Here is a 21,290-nt window from a genome sequence, read left to right as displayed (position 1 = left end):
CTATGGAGATACCCGTCATGTGTCTGGGCCAAAAGGTGCGGTGACATGTTTTACTCGGGATTTCAGTGCTGACCCTCGCTGCGAAAAGAGTCCTTGCAGCTATCCCGGCATGCCAGTAGTCACTCAACCCTCTGTCTTGCGCAACTTCCTGACCAACAGTCGCAACGACTTCGCAAATTGCTTGGCGACTGGCGTCATCAATCCGTTGCAGCTCGCACTCGATTCGCACCAAGCACAAGCAATCAAGCCTTTGTCGTTGTCCAGTCATCGGCGGCACCACAGGAGAATTATGCAGGTGCGGCCCGGTAAAGTTGGCGGCTTTTTCCACTCCAGCCAACCACGCCTACTGTCAATTGCAATACCCTGACAGGGTCATCTGTCTGGAATTCAATCTTAATTGATACCGTCAGAACCTTGCAGAGGTTCTTGCTTCTTACCTAAGAGGCAAGTTTGTTGGACCTGTATACCACGTATCTTGAAAACGCCGACTTGCCGATGCGCTTTGAGCTGCTTACGCCTCGAGACCCACAAAAAGTACTGCTGAATCCTTCATGAGCTCACCACTGGCCATGGCGGAGGAGACCCGAGCCGCAATCAACGCCAGCCTGTACGCCCTCTAAGGAATGAAGTCCGTCTTGTTTGTGATTCAGAGCAAAGGAATGGCCGGCTAAACAGCCCGGTAGCTTGTCTCTAAGACGCGTTTACGATCTCGGTACCCAAGGCGGACGATCTGGACTCGGCCCTTACCCGACTCCACGCAGCATCAATTGGACCTTTCCATAGCCATCTTCATATAGCCACATCTGCCGACCTGGTCGAAACTCCTATTTAGCGCGAAGTCGGAGGCTTCATGCCATACGCTCGATTAGACTGTTTTCATTGGGTAGTATACATATGAACTGTTTCAAGCCATACCTTTGCAGCGGTTGTACAGATCGTCTGCATGTCCAGAGGATAGCTTAATTAGACAACGGACCTTGCAACAGCCTGCGATAGATTACCCACTCTCCACTATAACCTGACAAAACGCTCCTTGTGTAACGCCCACACAACGTCATCTCCCCTCAACAACATGTCGGCCCCAAAGCTCCGCGAGTGGTAGAATTCTCGGACATCTGGGCTTTGATAGCCGGACAATCATTGCGTTGCTAAACTGTTACATGCGATATTGGGGCTCATCTACGTAGGCGTGTGTTTAGAGAGATGAGCTACAGAGGTAATTTACACTGACGTCTGCTAGCCAGGTACGCGTATACCTTGGGGTCACTGAGCCATGGACCATCAGAAGTATAAGACAACCTCGTGTCAGATGTCTAAACCGACATTAGCAGACAGCATTCACTCCACTCACTGACCAACTCAAACACTCGCACTTGATCAGCCACTCATCATGAAGTTCACTGCTGTTCTCCTCATGGCCGCTGGGTATGCCAACCATACCAACTCCTTGACGACGACATGGCTAACACGCTCTAGCGCCTTCGCCGCTCCAATCGTCGAGCGTCAAGTCTCTGGTACACCCCCAATCGGCATCCCACCCTTCCCTACCGGTCCTTTCCCAACACCCACAGGAGGCTTCCCGCCATTCCCTACTGGAGGTTTTCCATCTGGTGCACCTCCGTTCCCCACTGGTGGTTTCCCAGGCTTTCCTGGCGGGGCCCCTCCTCGTCCCACTGGTGGCTTCCCAGGTGGTGCTCCTCCATTCCCAACTGGAGGTTTCCCTGGTCTTCCCAGCGGCGGCCCACGACCAAGGCCTACTAGACCGGGCTCCGGTAAGTGGCCTATTGTATCCTGTAGAAGGAGATGTGATGCTGATCTCTAGTAGCTCCTGTACCTACTCCCATCGGCCCTCCAGCCTAGTTCTCCTCGTAACGACGGTAGCTGGAACGCTTTGATTGGTCTTGGACATTTGACGAGGATATGATATAATGCCCGCTGCGTATATACTTTGAATGGAACATATTAGTAGCTCTTCATATGATTTTCCATAGGAGTCCTTTTCGGTGCACTGCCTATCTTGCTGTCATTTCTTAGTGCACGTCAATCACTCCAAGTCGATATCTTCGATGGCCCATTCGCCGATCTTATCTCCAGACTGAATATCGCAATGGCGCTACCACTCTAAAGTCGCATAGGTGTTCCAATGCCCTGGTCCGATCTCAGGCTGGAGTTAGAAAATGCAGATACAATAGGGCTCGAGAGGTGCAAGGTGAAGGCGATGCAGTGGGCCTGCACTGGCGGGGCAGCGGAGCCATCGACATCTAGGTAGCATCAGCCCTAGTCCTCATGAATCACTCTCCAGATCCGATATGATCAATACAGAAACAACGCGCGATATCAGCAGCATGAGACAAGTAGGAAGAGGGTTGTTGAGGTGAGATCAAACGAAGCCAGGCATGCGAGACCAGGCTGAGGTCTCACATACTCGACAAACGCATAGTTCTTCGATTCGATACGTTTCATACTAAATACGATGCCCATAAGACTTATGCGGACTCGAAAGGTTAGGCATCCAAGGTGTAGAGGCATGCTCATCAGCTTCAACAAGGAACCTAGCGCACCCAAGCCTTGACTCGGCGCGACAGCTAGATGATCTAACAAAGATAGAATCTTCGACGCTTGTGGCATACTCACCTCGCAAATATTGCTAAAAGATTATGTGTGTCGGTCACTTTGCGCAGCATATGCTGAGCTAGCGAGCAGCAGTTGCGATTTTAGTTCAAGCTTGGAAGCAACGTCATTCACAAGCTATGCTATCAAACGAGCAGTACAGAGCACATCTGCATTACGCCAAGAGAGCCAAGACTCCAGATCAATCATACTAAGTGCGATGGTATATCAGGCCACACTAGAAGAGCTGCGGCTGAGCTCTCAGCCTCCAAGCTCTCAGCCTCCACGTTGTTTTCCCCGCAACTTACCAAAGTCTTATCTCATCCCAGACCGGCTTTTACAGCTGCCGTGTAGGTTGCGGGCAATGCACTCATCACAAGAGCATCAGCATTCAGACGGAAATAACCACGCGTTTTCGGCTCTTTGGCGAATCAATCGCAGGCTGACAATGTAGGTGGTGGCTGACGCAACCTTTGAAGCTTAGCTCCATTACGCTGTCACTCTGTTAAGCGAGAAGCTGGAGAAACTAAGCCCATAGTAGGATGTAGCGTCGATGTGCTTATGCTTTGTCATAGCATCGCCTGTTCGCGTGGACGCTTGCTTGACCGCACCTCAAGCCCTTTGCCTCTGGGCGGACGAACTGCCTCCACCAAACTGAAACCTTACGAGAGAAGAGCGGAATCTGTTTCCTGAATTACTTGAGCAAAACAAACATGAGCTGAGCGCAGTATCGTCTCACGTGCGTCAGGTCTCCCAAATCGCACTCACACGATGCTATGTGGAGGCATTGCTGAAGGCCGTCCATGACAAACATTGTCAGCTACAATGGCAAGGCTGGAGGACACCCAGATGTATAAGAGCAGGACCTATCTTCGCTATATGGAAGATCATCTCATTACACAATAACAAAACAACAACAACTTTCTACTATCTCCTACTTTCTTCTACTTTTCCATCTTCACTTAATCATCTCCTTTCGACACTCACTCAAACAACCTTCCAACCACACACCAATTTTCAATATGAAGGCCTCAATGATCATCGCATCCGCCGCTGCTCTCTTCACCTCCGCACTTGCGGCTCCAGCCATCGCCCGCGACGCGCCCCTCGCATTCACCGTCCAGCTCGCCAACGACCAGAGCGGCAAAAACGCCAACGCCGATGTCATCGTCAACAACGCCGCCGTAACTTTCGGCCAGCTCTTCGGTGATGCCTTCGGCCCCCAGGTCCTCGCCACTTCGCTCCAGGCTGTCAGCCCCGGCGCTGGTGGCAACAACGTATTCTGCGTGGTCAAGAACCCCAACTACCCCGGACAAGCCATTGCGCTCAATGCTTGGAACACTTTCATCGACCTTGATGGAAACGTCAACGCTGCTATCCCTACCGACGTAACCCACTTCACTATCGAGTGCCAGTTGTAAATGGCCATCTGAACAAGACAACAAGGAAGTGATATGAGGGTGGCAGACGGACAGTGATGATCGGCAAGGACATTCCTTTGATTTTTGGTATATTTGCATAGCGATTCTGGTGTTTTTTCTTATCTTGTTTACCGTTATATACATTCCTTCGCCCTTAATATGGGAACTAGAGAGGCTTAGTAGCTAATACCACTCCTTTGCGTGTTTGAATTCAAACCGCAATTATACATATTCGAATCTTCCTTTTTACCACAGACCTATACGCTAAAGTATGCTGAGACTGCCAAGCAGATAAGAAGAAACCTGGACGAGAACCAAAGGTATCGGTACACTAGACGTGCTCTTCAATTGAGCCGCCATGCAAAACCGATCAAAGTCCAAGGGCGCTTCAAAAACGACGATTGAGTTGCTTCACCTGCTTCACCTGCTTATGCCCCGCCCCCGTCCTCTACCTCGTCCTCTACCGACTTTGAAAGGCCTCGACATCGGAGAACTTTCAGCTTTTCTCTTTTCGCTAATACGTGGCGTACTAGGGCCTATGGGGTTATCCCGTTCGTCGTCCTATCCCAAATACGCCAATTTCTCCTTTGCCTGTTGTATCTCGTGCTGTCTCCACCTTCTCTCTGCCTCTTCGACAGAATCCCCAAACTTTGCCATCATTCTTTCGCACGCCCTCTTCTGGTGAGATGCCACCGCCATATGGTTATGAACCTCACACCATCGTTTCCGTACTGCGATATCGCCCCCGGTAGTAAATGGATCACGTATGTAGCAGATCCCATGGAGAAGTTTGGCGAGTGCGCGGGTCTTTGGCTTGACATCTGGGTTTGTGTTGATAAATACACCCCACTCGCCCTGAGCCTGTGTATCCCAAAGGAAACTGTAAGATATAACTATCCAACGGCAAAGCTGGGCATGGGTTGGAAGGTGTTCAAAAGCGCGGACGACAGTGTCTATGGTGGGTAGCTGTGTAGTCTCCTGGTAGTTTGTGCTCTGAAACCGAAGCAAAACGACAAAGGCCAGGTCGTATTCCTCTCGCAGATACGCGAGTATATAAAGAGTGATAAGGTTTTCGTAATACTGAGCGAGATTTGAGAGATACTTTCCGAATGGATCAACCCTGTGTTGCTTCTTCAAAACGCCATACATGCAAAAGATAACGCTTCTCACTTTGACATTTGAACTCTTGATGAGTCGGAGCATGTCTGCCATTTCTAGGATATCCATTTCAGGAGATACTCTTGTTGGGGTATAATCGTTGTCGATGTTGTCATCATCCTCTTCTCTGGCATCAGGTCGCGTCCCATCGGACATCGTTATTCTTGATGCTAGGGATCTTGATCCGGTGGCCGTAGGTGGCGTCTTGACTTCTTCTCCGTGGTTGTGTATGTCTTGTGTATCAAGCCTGAGCGCGCTTGGTGCTCTAGGCATGTTCGGTCGATCTTTCATAGCGGCGGGAAGGTCACATTGCATTTGCCTGAGCCGACAATGTTGGCAAGAATGACCAAACGCGATATGAGACAGGTTACTGAGCTGTGGAAGATAGACCTTACACTGATAACCATGGGCTGCACAGTAGCCACATCCTTTGCCATCAGCCACCTTGCCATGGTAGTGTTGAATTGCTCGCGCATGAGCAATCTCGAATTTTCGCGGGTACGGTAGACGATCCCAGCCTTCGCCTATCGGATACTTGTAGCCAAACTCGTCCTCAGAAGGCGGCTCCATGACGTAAGCGGCGAAGTCTTCGATGTGTTTAACTGGGTCTGGCCTATGTGATGTTGCGACGCCGCTGTCCGTCATTCTTCTTGCACGCTTTCTAGATATATTTGGACCGGGCTTTGATTCGATCACGGCCCATGGGTAGCTTTTCCGAAGACTGCTTTCTAGCTCCAGGTTTTGGGTAATCTCTGTCTCGTCGAGCTCGATGATCATTTGCTTGATCCCGTTCGGCTTCTCTGTCGGAAGGGCCTTTAGGGCATTCTCTTTTTCGGTCATCGTGCCTGGCGTTACAATGGTGACACCAGGGTAGCTGGACTTCAGCTTTTCGCGGAGTTCTGGAACCAGATCCTCGTCATTGATTGTGAAGCTGATTTCCTTGACACACGACGGAATATTGGCCTCTCTTATCGCCTCCCACGACGCAGTACTCTCTCTAACATCCTGCTCATGCAAGTTGTCAGGTGTGTCCCGGATAGGGGATTCCTGGGTCTGTGAGCCCAGAACAGAGTCGCGGTCATCAACGTGAACACCCTTGTCGGCCTCAGTCAGCCCTTTCTTTGGTTGAACAGGGTCCTCCACCAACTCTTTTAGGAACGCGGCTGCTGCGCTGACGAAGTCCATCACCATGTTTTCTGCATCGACTTCACAGCTGCCCAATGAGTCTCCATCTTGGTCTGTGAGGTGGAGTTCCAGCGTTTGACGTCTGTTCGGGTTAGCTCTGGCGTGAACCGTGATCGTAACTACCTACAACGTCATCTGCTTGGTGGGCGTGATGCTTCGCTCAACAATCCGTATAGCTCGTATAACCTCGCATTCTTTTGCTGTCAGAGCGAACTGATACGTTGACTCGTTCGCCGCCATGTTGAGCGATTGCGCGCTCTAAAAATTGGACGATGCAGACCACGGCCTGTCGCGGCAACTGTGTGACGGGATGAAGTACTGATGTCGAACGTTGTCTGGTATAGGACGTTAAATTACGTTTCCCTCGAGCGATTGCGACAAGCGCGTACTGGCAAGCCCCATTTGCAGGTGCCAAGTTGTTAGTTGCTTCTGCTCGCTATCTGCGCCGCTCAGACAAGTCTTTGGGATGGCTGATAATCGATAAGAAGAGGGAGACGTAACGCTACGAAGCGTTGTCAAGAGAGTGGTACAGGTTTTGCGACAGCATTGATAGACTGTGGTGGCAACGCGTTAGGAGAAGTTCGGACGCGTTGGGGAGGAATCTGCGTGAGCCTAAAAGCCTTAGCGCAATCTAATTTTGGTCAATAGCTCAAAACCAGAGCGATGCACACTGTCTGCTGTTCTTACTCAGATATCGCGTTACCATTTTGCTATACGACACACACCAACTACGATTTGCGTAGTGGATACATCTGTTGTTAGGCTTCATGAAGGGGTCCACGGTACGTTTGAAGCGTCGCGCTAAGCGAGGCAGCATGTCACCCGGCCATAGAAAAAATAGGGTTAGCCATAACCTAGCTATATTAGGTAATTTTAATCTTAAAAAGGATCTATACGCACGCTAGTATAGCCTAGTATAGATGATATAATATACTAAATATACTCTAAATATATTCTAGATATTCTTATAAGTTCTTTTTTTCTTAATATCTCTATCTAAAAAAAAAATTATATTTTAAAATAAATAATACTAGTATTATCTATTATATCTTTATTCTTATAAAATATAATAGACGGTTGTTGACCGAAAAACTCCTCTTCTGCTTTAACTCCTCTTCTCCCTAACGTCGCCGCGACTATCTAGAACCGCTTAAAGTTTAGGGCTTTAGTTTTAACCTATCTATTATTAAACTATATATAGCTGTATACAGTAAAAATAGGTGTTTAGGAAACACACCTTTACCGCGATTTATCACAGTGTCTTTTAATAGTGTTGTGCTTACGTCTTTTACTAGCACGTTTATCATTTAAATAAAATATAAAAGATATAGATAAGAATAAAGGTAAATATATCTAAACATGTTTAAAATATGTTTAAAATATATTAGGAGCTAGTCCTAATAAATTTAGCATGGCCGACCCTATTTTTTTCATGGCCGGGTGACATGCATCCTGCGAACATTTGCGCAAACACGAGATGACGTCATGGTCTCGCATGGTTACCACGCAGTAGGGCTGGGTTGATTCACGAAAAGGAAATCACTCCAAATACAGGCAGCTTGCTGAGTCAAAAGCAAGTGTGCTTCGATAAGTAGTGCGCAAGAATGTATTTACGATGAAATGAAAGTATGTACAGAAGCTCTCAAAGATAATTATTCACAAGAAACTGCCATCGCCCTGGCCCCCTTTCCATCACCCCACCCACCCGTAATCATCTCTTTGACCAGAGGCCAAGTGATGCTACTGTTCAGCGAGTCGAACCAGCTTAACCAGAGCAGGTACCAGCCTTCTTGGGCTCGCAGCCACCAGCGCAACCAGTGTACATCTGGCACTTGATCTTCGCATCAGCACAGACGTTCTTGAGCGTAGCAGTGTCCTTGAAGTTGCTGTTGATACCAGCGAGCTCGCCACCGTTGACAGCGGTGACGCCCTCGATGTAAACGTTACGGGCGCATTGCTTGGAGCACTATCGAGTTGGTAAGTGGATGTTCTGGCGTGAACGCTGTCATAAAGTGAACCACTTACGTTTCCGCAAGAGCGGTATAGCTTGCCGTAATCATTGACGTAGAAGTTGATGATGTTGACAGTTCCGCAGCCGTTGTGCTGGACGACCTTGTCCGAGGCGTGGTAAGCACCACCGCCAATGATCCAGGACTGCTTTCCAGCCTTGTCGTCTTTGATAGAGATGGCGTCCTCGCAAACATCCTCGAACCAGACGAACTCGAGGGTGCAGTGCCCCTGGCAGTGTACACCTTCGGCCTAGTATGCCGTTAGTGCGAGTCTATCGCAATGATCAAAACAAATGCTTACCTGGTTCTTGCCAATGATCACGTTACGAAGGGTAGCACCCTCCTTGAGCAGGAAGACAGCATCGGCAGCACCTCCCTCAGACTGACCAGAGCAAGCGCCGCTACCGCGATCAAATCGGTACCACTGACCATCATAGGTCTGGCCAGCAGCGACCTCGATGACCTTGCTGTTGGTCTTAGTACCAACAGCCTTGGGGACACCACCAGCGTAGCCATTGCATGCAAGAGCAGTGGGAAGAAGGGCCGTGGCGGCAGCGAAAAGTCCAGCAAACTTCATGGTGAAAGATGGTATTGAGGTTGAGAAGATAGTGATGAAATGGGGGTGACGATTGAAAGAATGTAATCGAAGGATGGAAGACTTGAATGCACCTGGCTGATGAATAGAACTTTACTCAGAGGGATTTTCAACCATACTTATAGGAACGTGGACGTCCTCTCTCTCACCTCCCTCCCTAGCACGCTCAGATATCTTGCCATGCCTCCTGCACCGCTGACCTCGCACCCTCAAATCATCTCATCTTACCGCATTAGGAATGCTCTCCTTGTTGCTCCTGCTCTTATTCGCGGACCTTGACATAGATCTTGGCGACGCTGTTTCCGCCCGAGTCACATCAGTGCCAAGAGCTGTTGTGAAAGCTTGGTACCAGAAGGATGCTCTTGGAGGAGAATATCGGAAGGTACCATGTGGTTTTGGCATGGTGATAGTACACGTGAAACGCCTAGTATCCCCCACTGTGTGTTGGCGCTTGCATGTCTAGGGGTATGCCATGCTGTAGCGCAAGGCTTAGCGCTGCAAACTTCCTCTCATTTCCTCTTCGTTATCGCCTCCGCCAACCGGTATTTCGCCGGTGTCTATCCTATATGTCCGGTTCTCGACTATCCGGATAGTATCGATAGTGGAGACTACACGACATCGGTTTTTGAGGGGCTACGCCTCGCACACGGCGACAAGAAAGAGCCGGAAGATATTGTGGAGAGACCTGGTTGCCGATGCCAGCAAACAGCGATCTTCCAGTCTTCGCGCTCAGGTTCTGGTGGAGCTGATCGCCGGTAACGGGATCTCGCGTTTGATGGGCAACTGGCAATGTGCCCTATCAGTGTTTACACCATCTTGTCTCATCCAGAAAAATTTATCGCGCGGTCAATCTGCTGTGTTCCTCCCGCCAAGAAGCGTGACACAGATGCAGCCCATAAAAAAAGATTGGCAGCGAGCAAGCATACCGCTTGCGGCGGCCTCACGAAAAACTGAAACTGACGTCTAGAACGGTGTACCAGTATGCACGAGGCTGCTCAAAGAGTCAGTTATGGAGACATTGAGACGTATCTCGACTCTCAATAGATTAAAAATACGCTATTCAATATCGCAGAAATGACGGCGCCTTTTGGAAGCGGCGTGAAAAGCGGGATATTCACCGAAGCCTTACCCCACACAGATGGGCCGTGAAATGTAGTACCATCATGCGTAAGTAGGGTGTGCAGGACCCGGAGTTTCATGCGCTACTGTCCGTGCGCAGTCAACGAGCCAGTACAGTCAACGAGCCACCCCACTAAGATTAGATAGTAAAAAAGATAAGATTATTAAGCTACCTACAAAAAAAATAATAGCTTTTATAGGTAGCTTAATAATCTTATCTTTTTTACTATCTAATCTTAGTGGGGTGGCTCGTTGACTGTACTGGCTCGTTGACTGCGCACGGACAGTACTCAGCCACAGAACATCGAGAACACTGGATTGGTCAATCCAACAATGAATGCAAAGCTTCACGTGAACGCGGGGAGGCATCTAACATGGCAAGGCGATTGATTCCTCTTTGAGCTAGGTGAGGGCTATGCTTTGACTGGTGGAGTGCCTTAAATCCATCAATATGGGGTACGTGATGGAGTACATGGTGGCGTGCATGCAGAGTGCGTCGGCAATGCAACGGCTTCAAGACCCCAGGTTTCGGAGAAAAGACGGCGCCTGGGAGGACACAAGAAAATGTGTACAAGATTGCGGGACAATATAGCAGGCGTTCGCGTGATCAATTCCACGAATCAGCGTTATACCACTCCGCTGCGCATTGTACAACCCAGCGGTGCCCATCAATTGTTTTTTGTGTGGAGACGCTTCTCCCACGTGCAGAGTTCGAGCAATTAATGGTCATCTGAAGTGCACTCATCCTGTTTCTCGGAGATTACGAAATGAGGTTGTACAAGGGTTACAGTGGCTCAGCACGTGGCGCAGGCGTGCGGTGGGCAGGGCCAAACTGGGAACTACCTAGGTAATAAACCCCACCAGCTTCTCTTAAAAATACCTTCGAGCTCTAGGTCGCACTGCTGCAACATCTTACTCCCTTCTTCGTAACTAACAAAAACATAATATCGCCGAGGCAGCGCAAGAACTAAAGTCACCCCAAGTAGAATGAGCCACACTCGCCTCCACAGCCACTAGCTACGTTTACTTTTTGTCTCTAGGACGGACTCGAATGTTTCACATTGAAGGATTCTATCTAAGGCCCGAACACGACGCCGGCGCCTGGATAGGAGAAGATTAGCGGCACTGCTATCCGATTGTCCGTCGCGCCCAGCAATGCACTGATTCAAGCACGAGTCTTCGCTATTAGCCTTCTATTTCCGGTGGTGTCCCCACTTGAGGACATGCATCCATCCTGTTGCGAGTCGCACGCATGTTGTGGTTGGCATCCAAGCTCTTTTTGATTATAAAGTGATTGTGCAGAGCATGTGCTACCTATTACGGAGCCAAAGTGTACACATGCCAGCAATGAGTACTTGTCTCAGATCTTGATCAAGAGTGGAGGAGCATTTCGTGAATAGGAGTTCGGTGCAGAGATCTGGAGTACAATGCTCATGTTCTGACTTGCTGGATCTAGGCATACCCAGATCTCATCATGGACTTTGGTTCAGGGTTGAGTGTAGCCAAGGGATTACAAGTATATACCTTACCCCTTCCATTACTTCGATGCCGGCGACCCCGACAGTATTGTTGTTGTGGTCTCCACAACCAACTCTTCGGGGTTTCTATCCATTTCATCTGAGTGCAGTCGAAAGATCGAGTCCTATGTTGGTTAACGCACAACAGTCCAGTCAATCTCCGAGGGTCCTTGCGCAGGCTCGTTATTATACCACGTGTATGCGTCACGCAAGGATTAGGAAGCGTCGATCGACTATCAATTCCATGGTTCATGGTCATCATGCCTTCTATTAACCACTCGCCGGCTAATACCAACCTTTTTATGTATATGCAAACAAGATCCACTCGAAGTACCAGCCACGACAGTGATGACGCGAAGTCCAGGAGTTGTGGCAAGAAAGCCACCCCTCTATAAAGCGACGATTCCTTGCTCGGTGATTGTTCGTATCCGTAACGCGGTACGGCTCCGTCTACACTAGGAAGTTGACTAGCTACAAGCATGCCAACAAGCTCTGTACCATCCTTGTCAGAGTATGTCTCTATCTACTTCCGCTGTCAAACAAACCACTGATGAAACATAGCAATACGAGCCATGCTATTGATAGCCTACGAGTGCTCAAAAAATCGAACATAGTACCACTCCCAACCACATCACACGACGAAACCTGCTGCATATGCTTGGATATATATGGCCCTTCGCACAAAGCTGTCACTGTGCTCATCAAAGACTGTTACCATCGGTTTGGCCTACAATGTCTTGATGACTATCTCAGCAGCGACAGCCCTCGGAACAACACCTGTCCTCAATGCAGGAGGGAATGGTATATGCGCCAAACTGCTGGAATGGCGTCAAGGGACAACAACATAGCGGAGAGTTTGACAGCTTTCAGCTTACCACGAGAGTCGGGTCGATCCGAGCGACGAGCGAGGACACAGCGTACTTGGCCATATGACCAAGCTACAAACAACAGTCTCATCAATAGTCATATACACGAGATCTTCAGGCGACTTGATTTAATTCAGGACATTAGCGATGAGCAACACACTTGGAGTGCAGATACCCGCGTACATCTTCAAGTAGTCGAGCGCCGCGCCCGAAGGCTTTACCAGTAGCTCCAAAGAGCATATGAAGACAACGCGGGATATCGAGCGCCTTTAATGGCAGGAGTGCGTGAACAAGATTCAACAAGAAGCCCGGCCGCGTCTGGTTAAGGTAGTCATCTTGGAAGGAGACGGTTGGTGGAGATAAATACTCTCGAGCTTAATCATTACCCTTACTCTCTGATGAGCAGCGCTTATCACAGCAGAACTGCAGTGCTCCGTACCATTCAAACGCTGGAAGAGATTCCAGTGAGAACCAGCATCTCTTCGAACAGTACCTTTGATGTCAACCGAGAATCTCCGCCTCCGCCTCCAGAAGATCCGATCAGTCCTCGTCACTTTGTAGAGTATCTGCGATGGGAGGATGAGGTGAGGACATGATCTCAAACGATGACCTACTTAGGTTAGAAAAGTCTCTAGAATCTTCTGCAAATCGTTCGAGTTTTGCGCCTGTATCAGGAGCTACAGATGGACAACATGCCTCGGATCATAGGGTCGTCGAAGAGGGACGTCGCTGCTGCCACAACTCGTACTTGTACGTCAAATCTTATACCTCAAGAACGCTACAAACGTCGCGAACGAACAGGCAGTAACGAAGACATAGACACAACTATACTTCTGTGTCGGAACAAAACAGTGATAGCACATATGCGCCCCACACAACTGGTTCTAAATCAGCCCCACCCCGGATGAGTTTCGATATTGTACCTAGGTAGGTAATGACCCAAACGAGACTGGCCACAGATGGTACCTCATATATGTCTCGGTCCAGGTTGGGAAATCTGTAGCATATTTTATAGATCTTAAAAGGCTCGATACGCTACCTGAAAGAGCGTACAGCCAAACAAGTGGCCAAATATGACTTTTGAATATTCTCAGAAGAGCCGCTTCATTAACTGAAGTCGGTTTTATCCCAACTACTTGTTTGCCTCTATAGCTAGAGTTGAATCGCCAATTGCAAAAGATCTAGTTGTTATCGTTCCCTAAATCTTGTCGCATTTTTCTCCCAATGCGTGTTCATCACACTCTTGCATGATCTGTCGAACCCTGCGTTCAACTCACCTTCACTACAGCAACGCAACTGCCTAGTATGACGTACATCGCTCATACACTCTCACTCTCGAACTTGAGATACAATTCTCCTCTACCTGAACTACCCTCGTTCGTTACATTGCCACAAGAAGGGTGCATCCGCCAGCCACACTCACTCTTCCCTTCGACAATACATAGGTACTCACCAAGAACCCTGCTACATACAAGACAGAACGCTTCCACCCATTTTATTCGTCTTGAACTACACATCAACCAATTCTACCCAGCGATTGCACGCAATGAACGCGGCTACCTTTGTCCGCAATCATACCACCCATGATAATGACCACCCGCGCCAGGATGAATGCCCAATCTGCCTCGATGACTACACTAGCGAGCGATTCTTGCGCATCATCAACATCCCCGAATGTAGCCATCATATCGGCGCCAACTGTCTTGACGACATGCTCCGCAGCCACTCCGATGAAGAAAAGCGATGTCCTCTGTGTCGCACAGTCTGGATCCCCGCCCGGCCTCTTCCTACCCTTCGAGCCTCACAGAGCCTGAGTGCATCACGGCGCATGGCAGGTATGTTCGCGGGTCTCGACAGAATCGGCGAGGATATCGCCAACCAGCAACTTGGTACCTGGCATGGCTTTGAGGATGTTGACATACCACGACAACTTGTGCCACGGCTTGGCCGCGAGCTTCCAAGCCCAACTGGTCCCTACGGATTGGGGGCCTCAATAGAGGAGCAACAACGTACTGCCATTGTGATTGATTCGGACTCCGATGACGCGGATTACGACACGCACGTTCGGAACTTTGAGGATTTCAGAAGAGATCTCGCTGATATACGAAGTCGGGCCCCATACAGACAGGTGTCTGGAAGGAGTAGGAGGCGACGGGGTACAAATAGGAATAGGGATGGTGATGCGAACGAGGATGTCAACTCGAGCAGTAACAGTGATAACGCTACCGCTACTCGTGGCCTCAGAAGGATGAACACAAGCGCTCGAGGAGGCACCGATGTTCCTGGAACAGGTGCGTTTAACCGCTTCCTGAACAACCATCGCACCCTCAACCCTTTCCGACCTACCATAAAGAACAACATCACCACATCCCGGACCCCGAATCACCCATGCCCCATCCCCCAAATGTAGGTTCCCATCGAGCAATCATCCCGCACGCCCACCTTCCCAGCCTAAACACTCCAGAGGCCCGTGTAGATATCGATATGACATCAGACGAACTCATCGAACTACCGGCTATCCAATCGTCACCCGCACATGGAGCAGTCCGAAGCCGGCAGGCCGATCATCGCGAAGGCGATCTGAGCCGGCGGGAGCAAGCTATGACTACGCGGCAGACGACACTGGCGAGACGCGAAATAGACCTCATGGCGCGGGAGACAAGAGTTGACGAGCTGATGCGTATGGCGAGGAGGCATCAGGAGGAGGCGGAGGACTTGGTCAGGAGACACAGGCAAGAGATTGCCGGACTTTTTGAACTAAGCAGGTCATGAAGGCAGCAAATGATCAGAGGGGGAAGCAGCAAACAAGCAGAGTGGAAAGCACACGGTCTTGGAGTATGAGAGCCTGACTTGAATACAAATACAAATCAATCATGGACAATTTTGAATTTAGAAAGGCTTGAATTGCTCGCGGTATACATACATCCCACGTTACTTAGCTTCAGGCCTACACACCAACACGTATGCCAAACGTGTCAGTCACTCCCATTCCTTCCTCTGCGCCATAATCCCTGTTGTTGTCGTAGACTCGAGAAACAAATCTTGGGACCAAGCTCTTTCTTTGAGAACATACCACCAAGAAGGAAGGAAGGCTAGAAGCCAAAAACCCTAGAACGCCGAGCGCAACTCTAGACTGGTGCGCTACAATAATATCAAGAACAAAACGAGGGAAGTAACATTCCGGTGTATAACCGCCTCTGCAACGCCAGTGAAATGTTACCTGAGCACACACCCATATGTACACGCCAACAAATGGACAGATTACTGAAGGAAATGGATGAAGAAAGTCATCACCGACTAGGAAGATTCGTGTTCGCGTGCATGAGGTACGTAGCCAGCCCCATGAATCCCTGCCGTTCCAGCCGTCCGGCCCGAGAAGGAAATGGTGAAATGATGTTTTGGTAGTCCAGGTTGTTGCATTTTCCCTGATGTGAGAAGAATGCAACAGTGACGTAACGCCAAGCGCCGTCCATGCGTTGAGAGTGACGACGATGCGTCCTAGGAGAAGGAGAGGAAGGAGAAGGTTGGGTAGATAGATTACAAGGTCGTACGAGGTAGCGCATCGTGATCGTCGAAGCCGCTGATGCCCCACGTTTTGCGTCATTGCCATGACAGAGAGTCATGACAATAGCGGTGTACACGTGTAGATTGGTTACGCAGCTTGTTTACTCTCAGTTACCTGAAACAAGTGAGCGACTGTCTCAATACTTTGAAGGATACCGGCTGTTTTCCTGTTCATCAGGGCTCTGGTTCCTCTGGGGTTGGTATACGAACCGGTTCATCATCTGGCCTTGCTGCATCGGCATCATATGGACGCCGTTGGGCTGCAGTTGAGCGATGCCATATGGATTTTGATGGCTAATGTCGCTGCCGAGGAAGTTGTTCATAGCAGCTCCATGTAGGCCCTGGGCCTGTGACACTGGGCAGTCCTTGTGCGCGAGAAGCAGCGTCTTGAGGTTGACAATCTCTTCGCGAAGCTGAGTGACGGTAGCAGAGAGCGCATCGTTCTCTGTACTGAATAGTTCAACCTTGGCTTGAAGATTAGCCAACCACTGCTTCTTGCGTTGTCGGCACTTGAGAGCAGCGACCCTATTACAGATTAGTGGTTGACAGTGTGAATAATAGAAAGTAGACATACCTGTTGCGCTCGAGAAAGTTCTTGCGCTTCTCCTCGTCGGTCATCTTGCGACCCTTGCTGTCGTATTCCTCTTCTTTGATGTTGTTCTCGTCATCAGAGTCGCCGTCGTCCATGTCATCGCCCATGGACTGGTTGGCGTTGCTCTTCTTTCTCGAGTTCTTGGGGCCATCTTCAGCTTTACGCTTGTTTCCGGCAGCTTGTTTGCCGTTAGCGGCACCCTTCTTAGCGCGCGACCGTGTACCAGTCTTGTTTTGCTCACTCTGGCCGCTCTCTGAGAAGTCACCGGTCTCTGCAGATTGAACGCTGTTGATGGAACCCTTGGTGTCACGGCGACCATGGTTGGCGTTGACGGGCTGGACGGGCATGTGCCCAGCATTCATCGGTTGCTGTTGTGGAGCCATCGAGTAGGGTGGTTGGTTGTTGCGTGCAGCGCCATTTTGGCTGGCAAAGGACAATAGATCGTTAGCTGCACTGCTGACGTCATGGTTTGGGTATGGGTCGTTCTGGGCGCGCTGTTGTGACTGCTGCACCTGCTGGTAGTTGTTGTTGGGACGATCCATGCCGGCGGTCACGCCTTCTGGCTGCGACGTGGGTGCGTTGGATGTGGGCTTGTTGTTGTTAGCTTGATGTTGGGCAGCTGCACGCAGAGCAGACTGTTGGAAGTCGGCAGTGCCGGGTGTCACGCCAGCGCTCTGTAGGTTGAAGATGGCTTGGGTGTTCGGGCTGGGAGCTGGGAACATGGAACCGCCGCCGCCAGGAGTAAGGCCGGTGCGGAGAGAGGATTCGTTTGGTGTTGGGAAGCCTCGGAATGACTCGCTGAAATAATCCGTCTGTCCAGTCGGCCCGCTCAGCATAGCAGGGCTCAAGGGTCCTGCGCGTAAGCCCTGCCACCCTGGTGTGATGCCCGGTAGGGGTGCTGGTGACGTAATGTTCGCAACAGGTGGTAGAATAGGACGGCCTCCAGGTGTCTGCAAGTTTCCAGACTCGCCGCCAAAGGACTGCTCAAAGACGTTGGGCTCGAGCGAGAATGGGTTGTGTACGGTGTTGAAGTAGTCTGGTGTGTCACCAGTGGTCGCGGGTGCTGGCTTTGGTGGAGGTGCAAGCGGCTGGGCATTTGAGGTTGTGGGCTTTGCCGCCTCTGCGTTGGTGGCCGCTTCCGTGGTCGCAGCTGGCGATGGGTTAGCATCGTAGACTGACGACGATGGGGATGATGGAGGACGAGATGCACAGCGGCAGTTGACAGTCTCGGTGAAGGGAGCCACTTACGCTGTACCTTGGGAGACGACTCGGACTTTACTGGCTCCGCTACAGCACGATGGTTAGTAATGCTTGCAGATGTGACGAGGCAGCGGGAAGGATGACGACGAAGTGTGCGCGCGCGCAATGCAGGCAGGTAAAGGGGGAGACATTGCGACGACAGCAGCACAGCGATGGGGGGGAGCATACACACCTTCAGTTTTGGTCACGGTAGGAAGACTACTTTTACTGTCCTTGGGAGAGGACATCTTGGAGGTCGGGGGAGAGGTATGGGCGGTTTGGGTTGCGGCTGCCATACTTTGGGGTGGTGACGTAGGAGTAGTGTCCTGGTCGATCGCTTGTCGTACTCGGGCCTTGTCCTCTCTGCGCTCGTTCGCTCGCACCCACGCGATCTGGCCTGTCTCGATATGTGTCGACGTTCAGACGACGGCAACACTCTGGCAACTCGAAACAGCAAATGCACCTGTGCTAGAGGGCGGGTATTGTCAGCGCACGTAATATTAACAGTACAGGCACTCGATGCGACGGGCTGGGTGCAGACAGACACGGGCGCAAAGGGCTGTCGCAGGACGCTGGGGAACGTGGCAAAGTCGGCAGCGAGCGATAACAAACAGCGCGACGGGCAGCGGCAACGGGCACGACTACTACGTACCTCAGCAAAAGGAATCGAAGCGAGCGCGGCAGATGCGGGGTAGGGATGTCTCAATCCGATGAATATCGATATTGTTGACCGCCGGCTCTTTGGTCGCGGTGCTGCTGTCTGCTTGTCGAAATCCAATAGTGACGTCAAGCCCCTGTGGTGACGCTCGCCGCCGTCGCAATCTCTACACTTACGGGCGCGCTGCTCTGCACGACTCTTAGGGCAATCCGGGGCCGTGGGTGCGCGTAGTCGATGGTCCTGCTTCTCAATGAGGCTCAAAACCGGCGTTGACGGGGATTGTGCTCGTGGTGACGATGACAGTGAGGCGTTCGCGATGAGGTCAGAGGACAGGACGAGCGAGCAATTTCTGGGAGTGACGCAGCTCTGCCAAGCGCATAACGTGATTTCTTGGGTTCGTAATCAAAGCCTGCAGCTAGGGGCCACTAGTGCGCCCCGGCCACCAATCACTGCCTCCGAGGCCCCACCGCCTTCCATGGACCGCCGATCCGCAGCCCCTTTTGGCTCGCTTGCCACGAGACGCCTTTCTGGCACTGGCCCGCGGAATCACACCAGCCTTCCTTTCACTGTTGGCATGTTCCCGCCCACCGCATTTCTGCATGTCTTTCCATCCTCGCCCACGGCCCTTGGTGAAAAGACAACAGAGTTTCAACTGACACGTGTATGCGACTCTCTCCTAACTCTCTCCAAGCCTTCTTCCCGTCCCGTCCCCCCTCCCCCCTTCTCCTATCCACCCCGACAAGCCATCGCACCCAGCTCAACGGCCAGCGGCTTCGATTCTGCCAGATGCCGGTCCCGTTCCAGACCTCGATGCACACATGTTTCGCCGATCGACACTGGCTCTAATTCTATCGGCTCAAAGTATCAGCCATCGCGTGCCGACCTTGAAGACATGGCCGTTCCAATCACATCATGGCAAAGTTTCATCGTCTTCTTTTTCCCGATGCTCATCGAGATCCTGATGTCGACGGACGGGTCTCGACAAACCCATCTGTGTGGCATCCAAAAGCCCGCATGTTGAGGACGCTGTCATCGAAAAGTGAGCGATTGACAGGGCGATGCCCGTCTGCGATATGCAGACATGTATCATGGAATGTTAGGGAAGACGGCTTTTCCGCTTCCCCGTACCCTATTGTTTCTTGGTTTCACACCTCTGGCTCATGCGAGCGAACAACCCGTCCGCACGTAGCGCGTCGAGCGTGCAGGAGTGTGTACGGGCAAAGCTTAATTGTGACGTAACTGTTACAACCGGTCTCTACGCCTGCATAACGACTATTGTGGAGCCATCTAGTCTCGCCATACCTGGGTATTGATCGATACACTTGTCTTTGTTCTGTATGCAACATGTGCATCCTGGTCTAGCCTCGACTTGAAACTTGCACATTGATGCTTTTGATAGGTGCTTCTACACCAACCGGACCCATCTCCATACACCACACATGCTTTTACTTTCCAATACTAGGCGAAACGTCGCGGCATCAGATACTATCAAATATACCTTTGCATTGCCGCGATAACCTTTGCCCATCGACCGATACAGTTGATCGGGAACCAATAAGGAGTCTTGGAGTGATCGGTGACAAGATCGCAGTGAAGCTTAGAGAGACAGTGGTGTGGTGAAGCATGGAATCAGCTCTCTAGTTGACTTTGGTCAAAAGCAACGTGCTAACAACAGCATGTCGATGACGAATGAAGCAGCTCTCGAGTTCAGGCGAGTAAATTGAATAACCAAAGTATGAACGACGAGGGGAGAGCAGATTGGGATGATGTGATATTGAATTGGTAGACTTTCCTTGTCTTGGCTTTGGTTCCAGTTGGCGAACCAAACGAATACATGGAGTTGCACAATACGAAAACCGAGTGTTTGTGATGTGTTTCTGTATTGCAACCATTATCATCTAGAGTCTTAACTCCCTAGACAACGTTACACCTACACATCAGTATGCACAATATAACCATAAAGTGGACTGTCATAGTCCACCAAAGTGATTCAGGAGAACTCTCTCATAAGTACTCATAATCCACTCGATTCAATTCTAGCAATGCCGAACCCAAACTCCGCCTTTGACTATCCACGAACCAAAGATCATTATCCACACACAGCTACCTCTCAACTTCCCCGATACGTAGTATACCCAAACGGCCCCAACAGCACCGGCACGTGATAGTGCTCCCCTTTCGCCTCTTGCCTAACCAAAAACTTGACTTCTACCTCTGGGAAGAACGTCTTCACTCCCCTCTCCCCAAAATACGCCTCGGTATCAAACGACAGAGTATACTTTTGGTCGCCGTCTTGTTTGAAGACTTCTTCTAAGCTGGCAGAGGAGAAAGGCGAAGAAGGCGTCCAGGAGGTCACGCGACCGTCGTTGTTCGTCAGCCCGCTGAACTTTGTAGAGCTCTCTGCGCTTGTTGCGGTTGTGGGATGCAAGGTAAGGGTGACGGGTATGTTTGGGCCGGGGCGACCGAGGGTCGTGTCGAGGACGTGGCAGGTGATGGGAGGTTTCTTTTCTGTGGACATGTTCGGAATAGACGGCGAAGGGTGAGGTGGCGCGCAAAGATGGTTTGAGAGAGCTTCGATGCGAGTCGATGCGCTGGTGGTGGACATGCGTTGGAGGTCGTGAAGCTATACAGCTTAATGGGTACCTAGGTAGGTGAGAGGATGTGGACAAAAGTGTGCAAGAGGCAGCGCAGAATTCGGATATTGTGAAAGCTCAGAGGACGTACCACCAATTGAAGCGACGATTATGAAAAGAATTG

The 21,290-nt window shown here is 50.6% G+C and overlaps 6 protein-coding genes across 6 annotated transcripts; 3 read left to right on the top strand and 3 right to left on the bottom strand.

Annotated features, from left to right (window-relative positions):
- Positions 1-17: 17 nt before the first annotated feature.
- Positions 18-367, top strand: ACET3X_009235 (uncharacterized protein; the record flags this gene model as incomplete). Its single annotated transcript, XM_069455407.1, has 2 exons — positions 18-35; positions 89-367. The coding sequence occupies 2 exons, from the start codon at positions 18-20 to the stop codon at positions 365-367; spliced, it is 297 nt and encodes a 98-aa protein (XP_069303312.1).
- Positions 368-1,390: 1,023 nt separating this feature from the next.
- On the top strand, positions 1,391-1,860 carry ACET3X_009234 (uncharacterized protein; the record flags this gene model as incomplete). The annotated part of the gene is made up of 3 exons (XM_069455406.1): positions 1,391-1,425; positions 1,477-1,772; positions 1,826-1,860. 3 exons carry the CDS (start codon positions 1,391-1,393, stop codon positions 1,858-1,860), a joined length of 366 nt encoding a protein of 121 aa, XP_069303311.1.
- A 1,772-nt stretch (positions 1,861-3,632) lies between these two features.
- On the top strand, positions 3,633-4,211 carry ACET3X_009233 (uncharacterized protein; the record flags this gene model as incomplete). Its single annotated transcript, XM_069455405.1, has 2 exons — positions 3,633-4,027; positions 4,202-4,211. The coding sequence occupies 2 exons, from the start codon at positions 3,633-3,635 to the stop codon at positions 4,209-4,211; spliced, it is 405 nt and encodes a 134-aa protein (XP_069303310.1).
- A 1,265-nt stretch (positions 4,212-5,476) lies between these two features.
- Positions 5,477-6,614, bottom strand: ACET3X_009232 (uncharacterized protein; the record flags this gene model as incomplete). Its single annotated transcript, XM_069455404.1, has 3 exons — positions 5,477-5,508; positions 5,585-6,456; positions 6,502-6,614. The coding sequence occupies 3 exons, from the start codon at positions 6,612-6,614 to the stop codon at positions 5,477-5,479; spliced, it is 1,017 nt and encodes a 338-aa protein (XP_069303309.1).
- A 1,525-nt stretch (positions 6,615-8,139) lies between these two features.
- On the bottom strand, positions 8,140-8,960 carry ACET3X_009231 (uncharacterized protein; the record flags this gene model as incomplete). The annotated part of the gene is made up of 3 exons (XM_069455403.1): positions 8,140-8,340; positions 8,400-8,633; positions 8,685-8,960. The coding sequence occupies 3 exons, from the start codon at positions 8,958-8,960 to the stop codon at positions 8,140-8,142; spliced, it is 711 nt and encodes a 236-aa protein (XP_069303308.1).
- A 7,195-nt stretch (positions 8,961-16,155) lies between these two features.
- ACET3X_009230 (uncharacterized protein) lies at positions 16,156-18,123 on the bottom strand (the record flags this gene model as incomplete). The annotated part of the gene is made up of 5 exons (XM_069455402.1): positions 16,156-16,159; positions 16,255-16,569; positions 16,619-17,786; positions 17,885-17,923; positions 18,069-18,123. 5 exons carry the CDS (start codon positions 18,121-18,123, stop codon positions 16,156-16,158), a joined length of 1,581 nt encoding a protein of 526 aa, XP_069303307.1.
- Positions 18,124-21,290: the final 3,167 nt, after the last annotated feature.

Source organism: Alternaria dauci, chromosome 9, assembly GCF_042100115.1.
Source record: "Alternaria dauci strain A2016 chromosome 9, whole genome shotgun sequence".
Classification (NCBI taxonomy): Eukaryota; Fungi; Ascomycota; class Dothideomycetes; order Pleosporales; family Pleosporaceae; genus Alternaria; species Alternaria dauci.
This window is presented reverse-complemented; position numbering and strand designations above follow the sequence as displayed.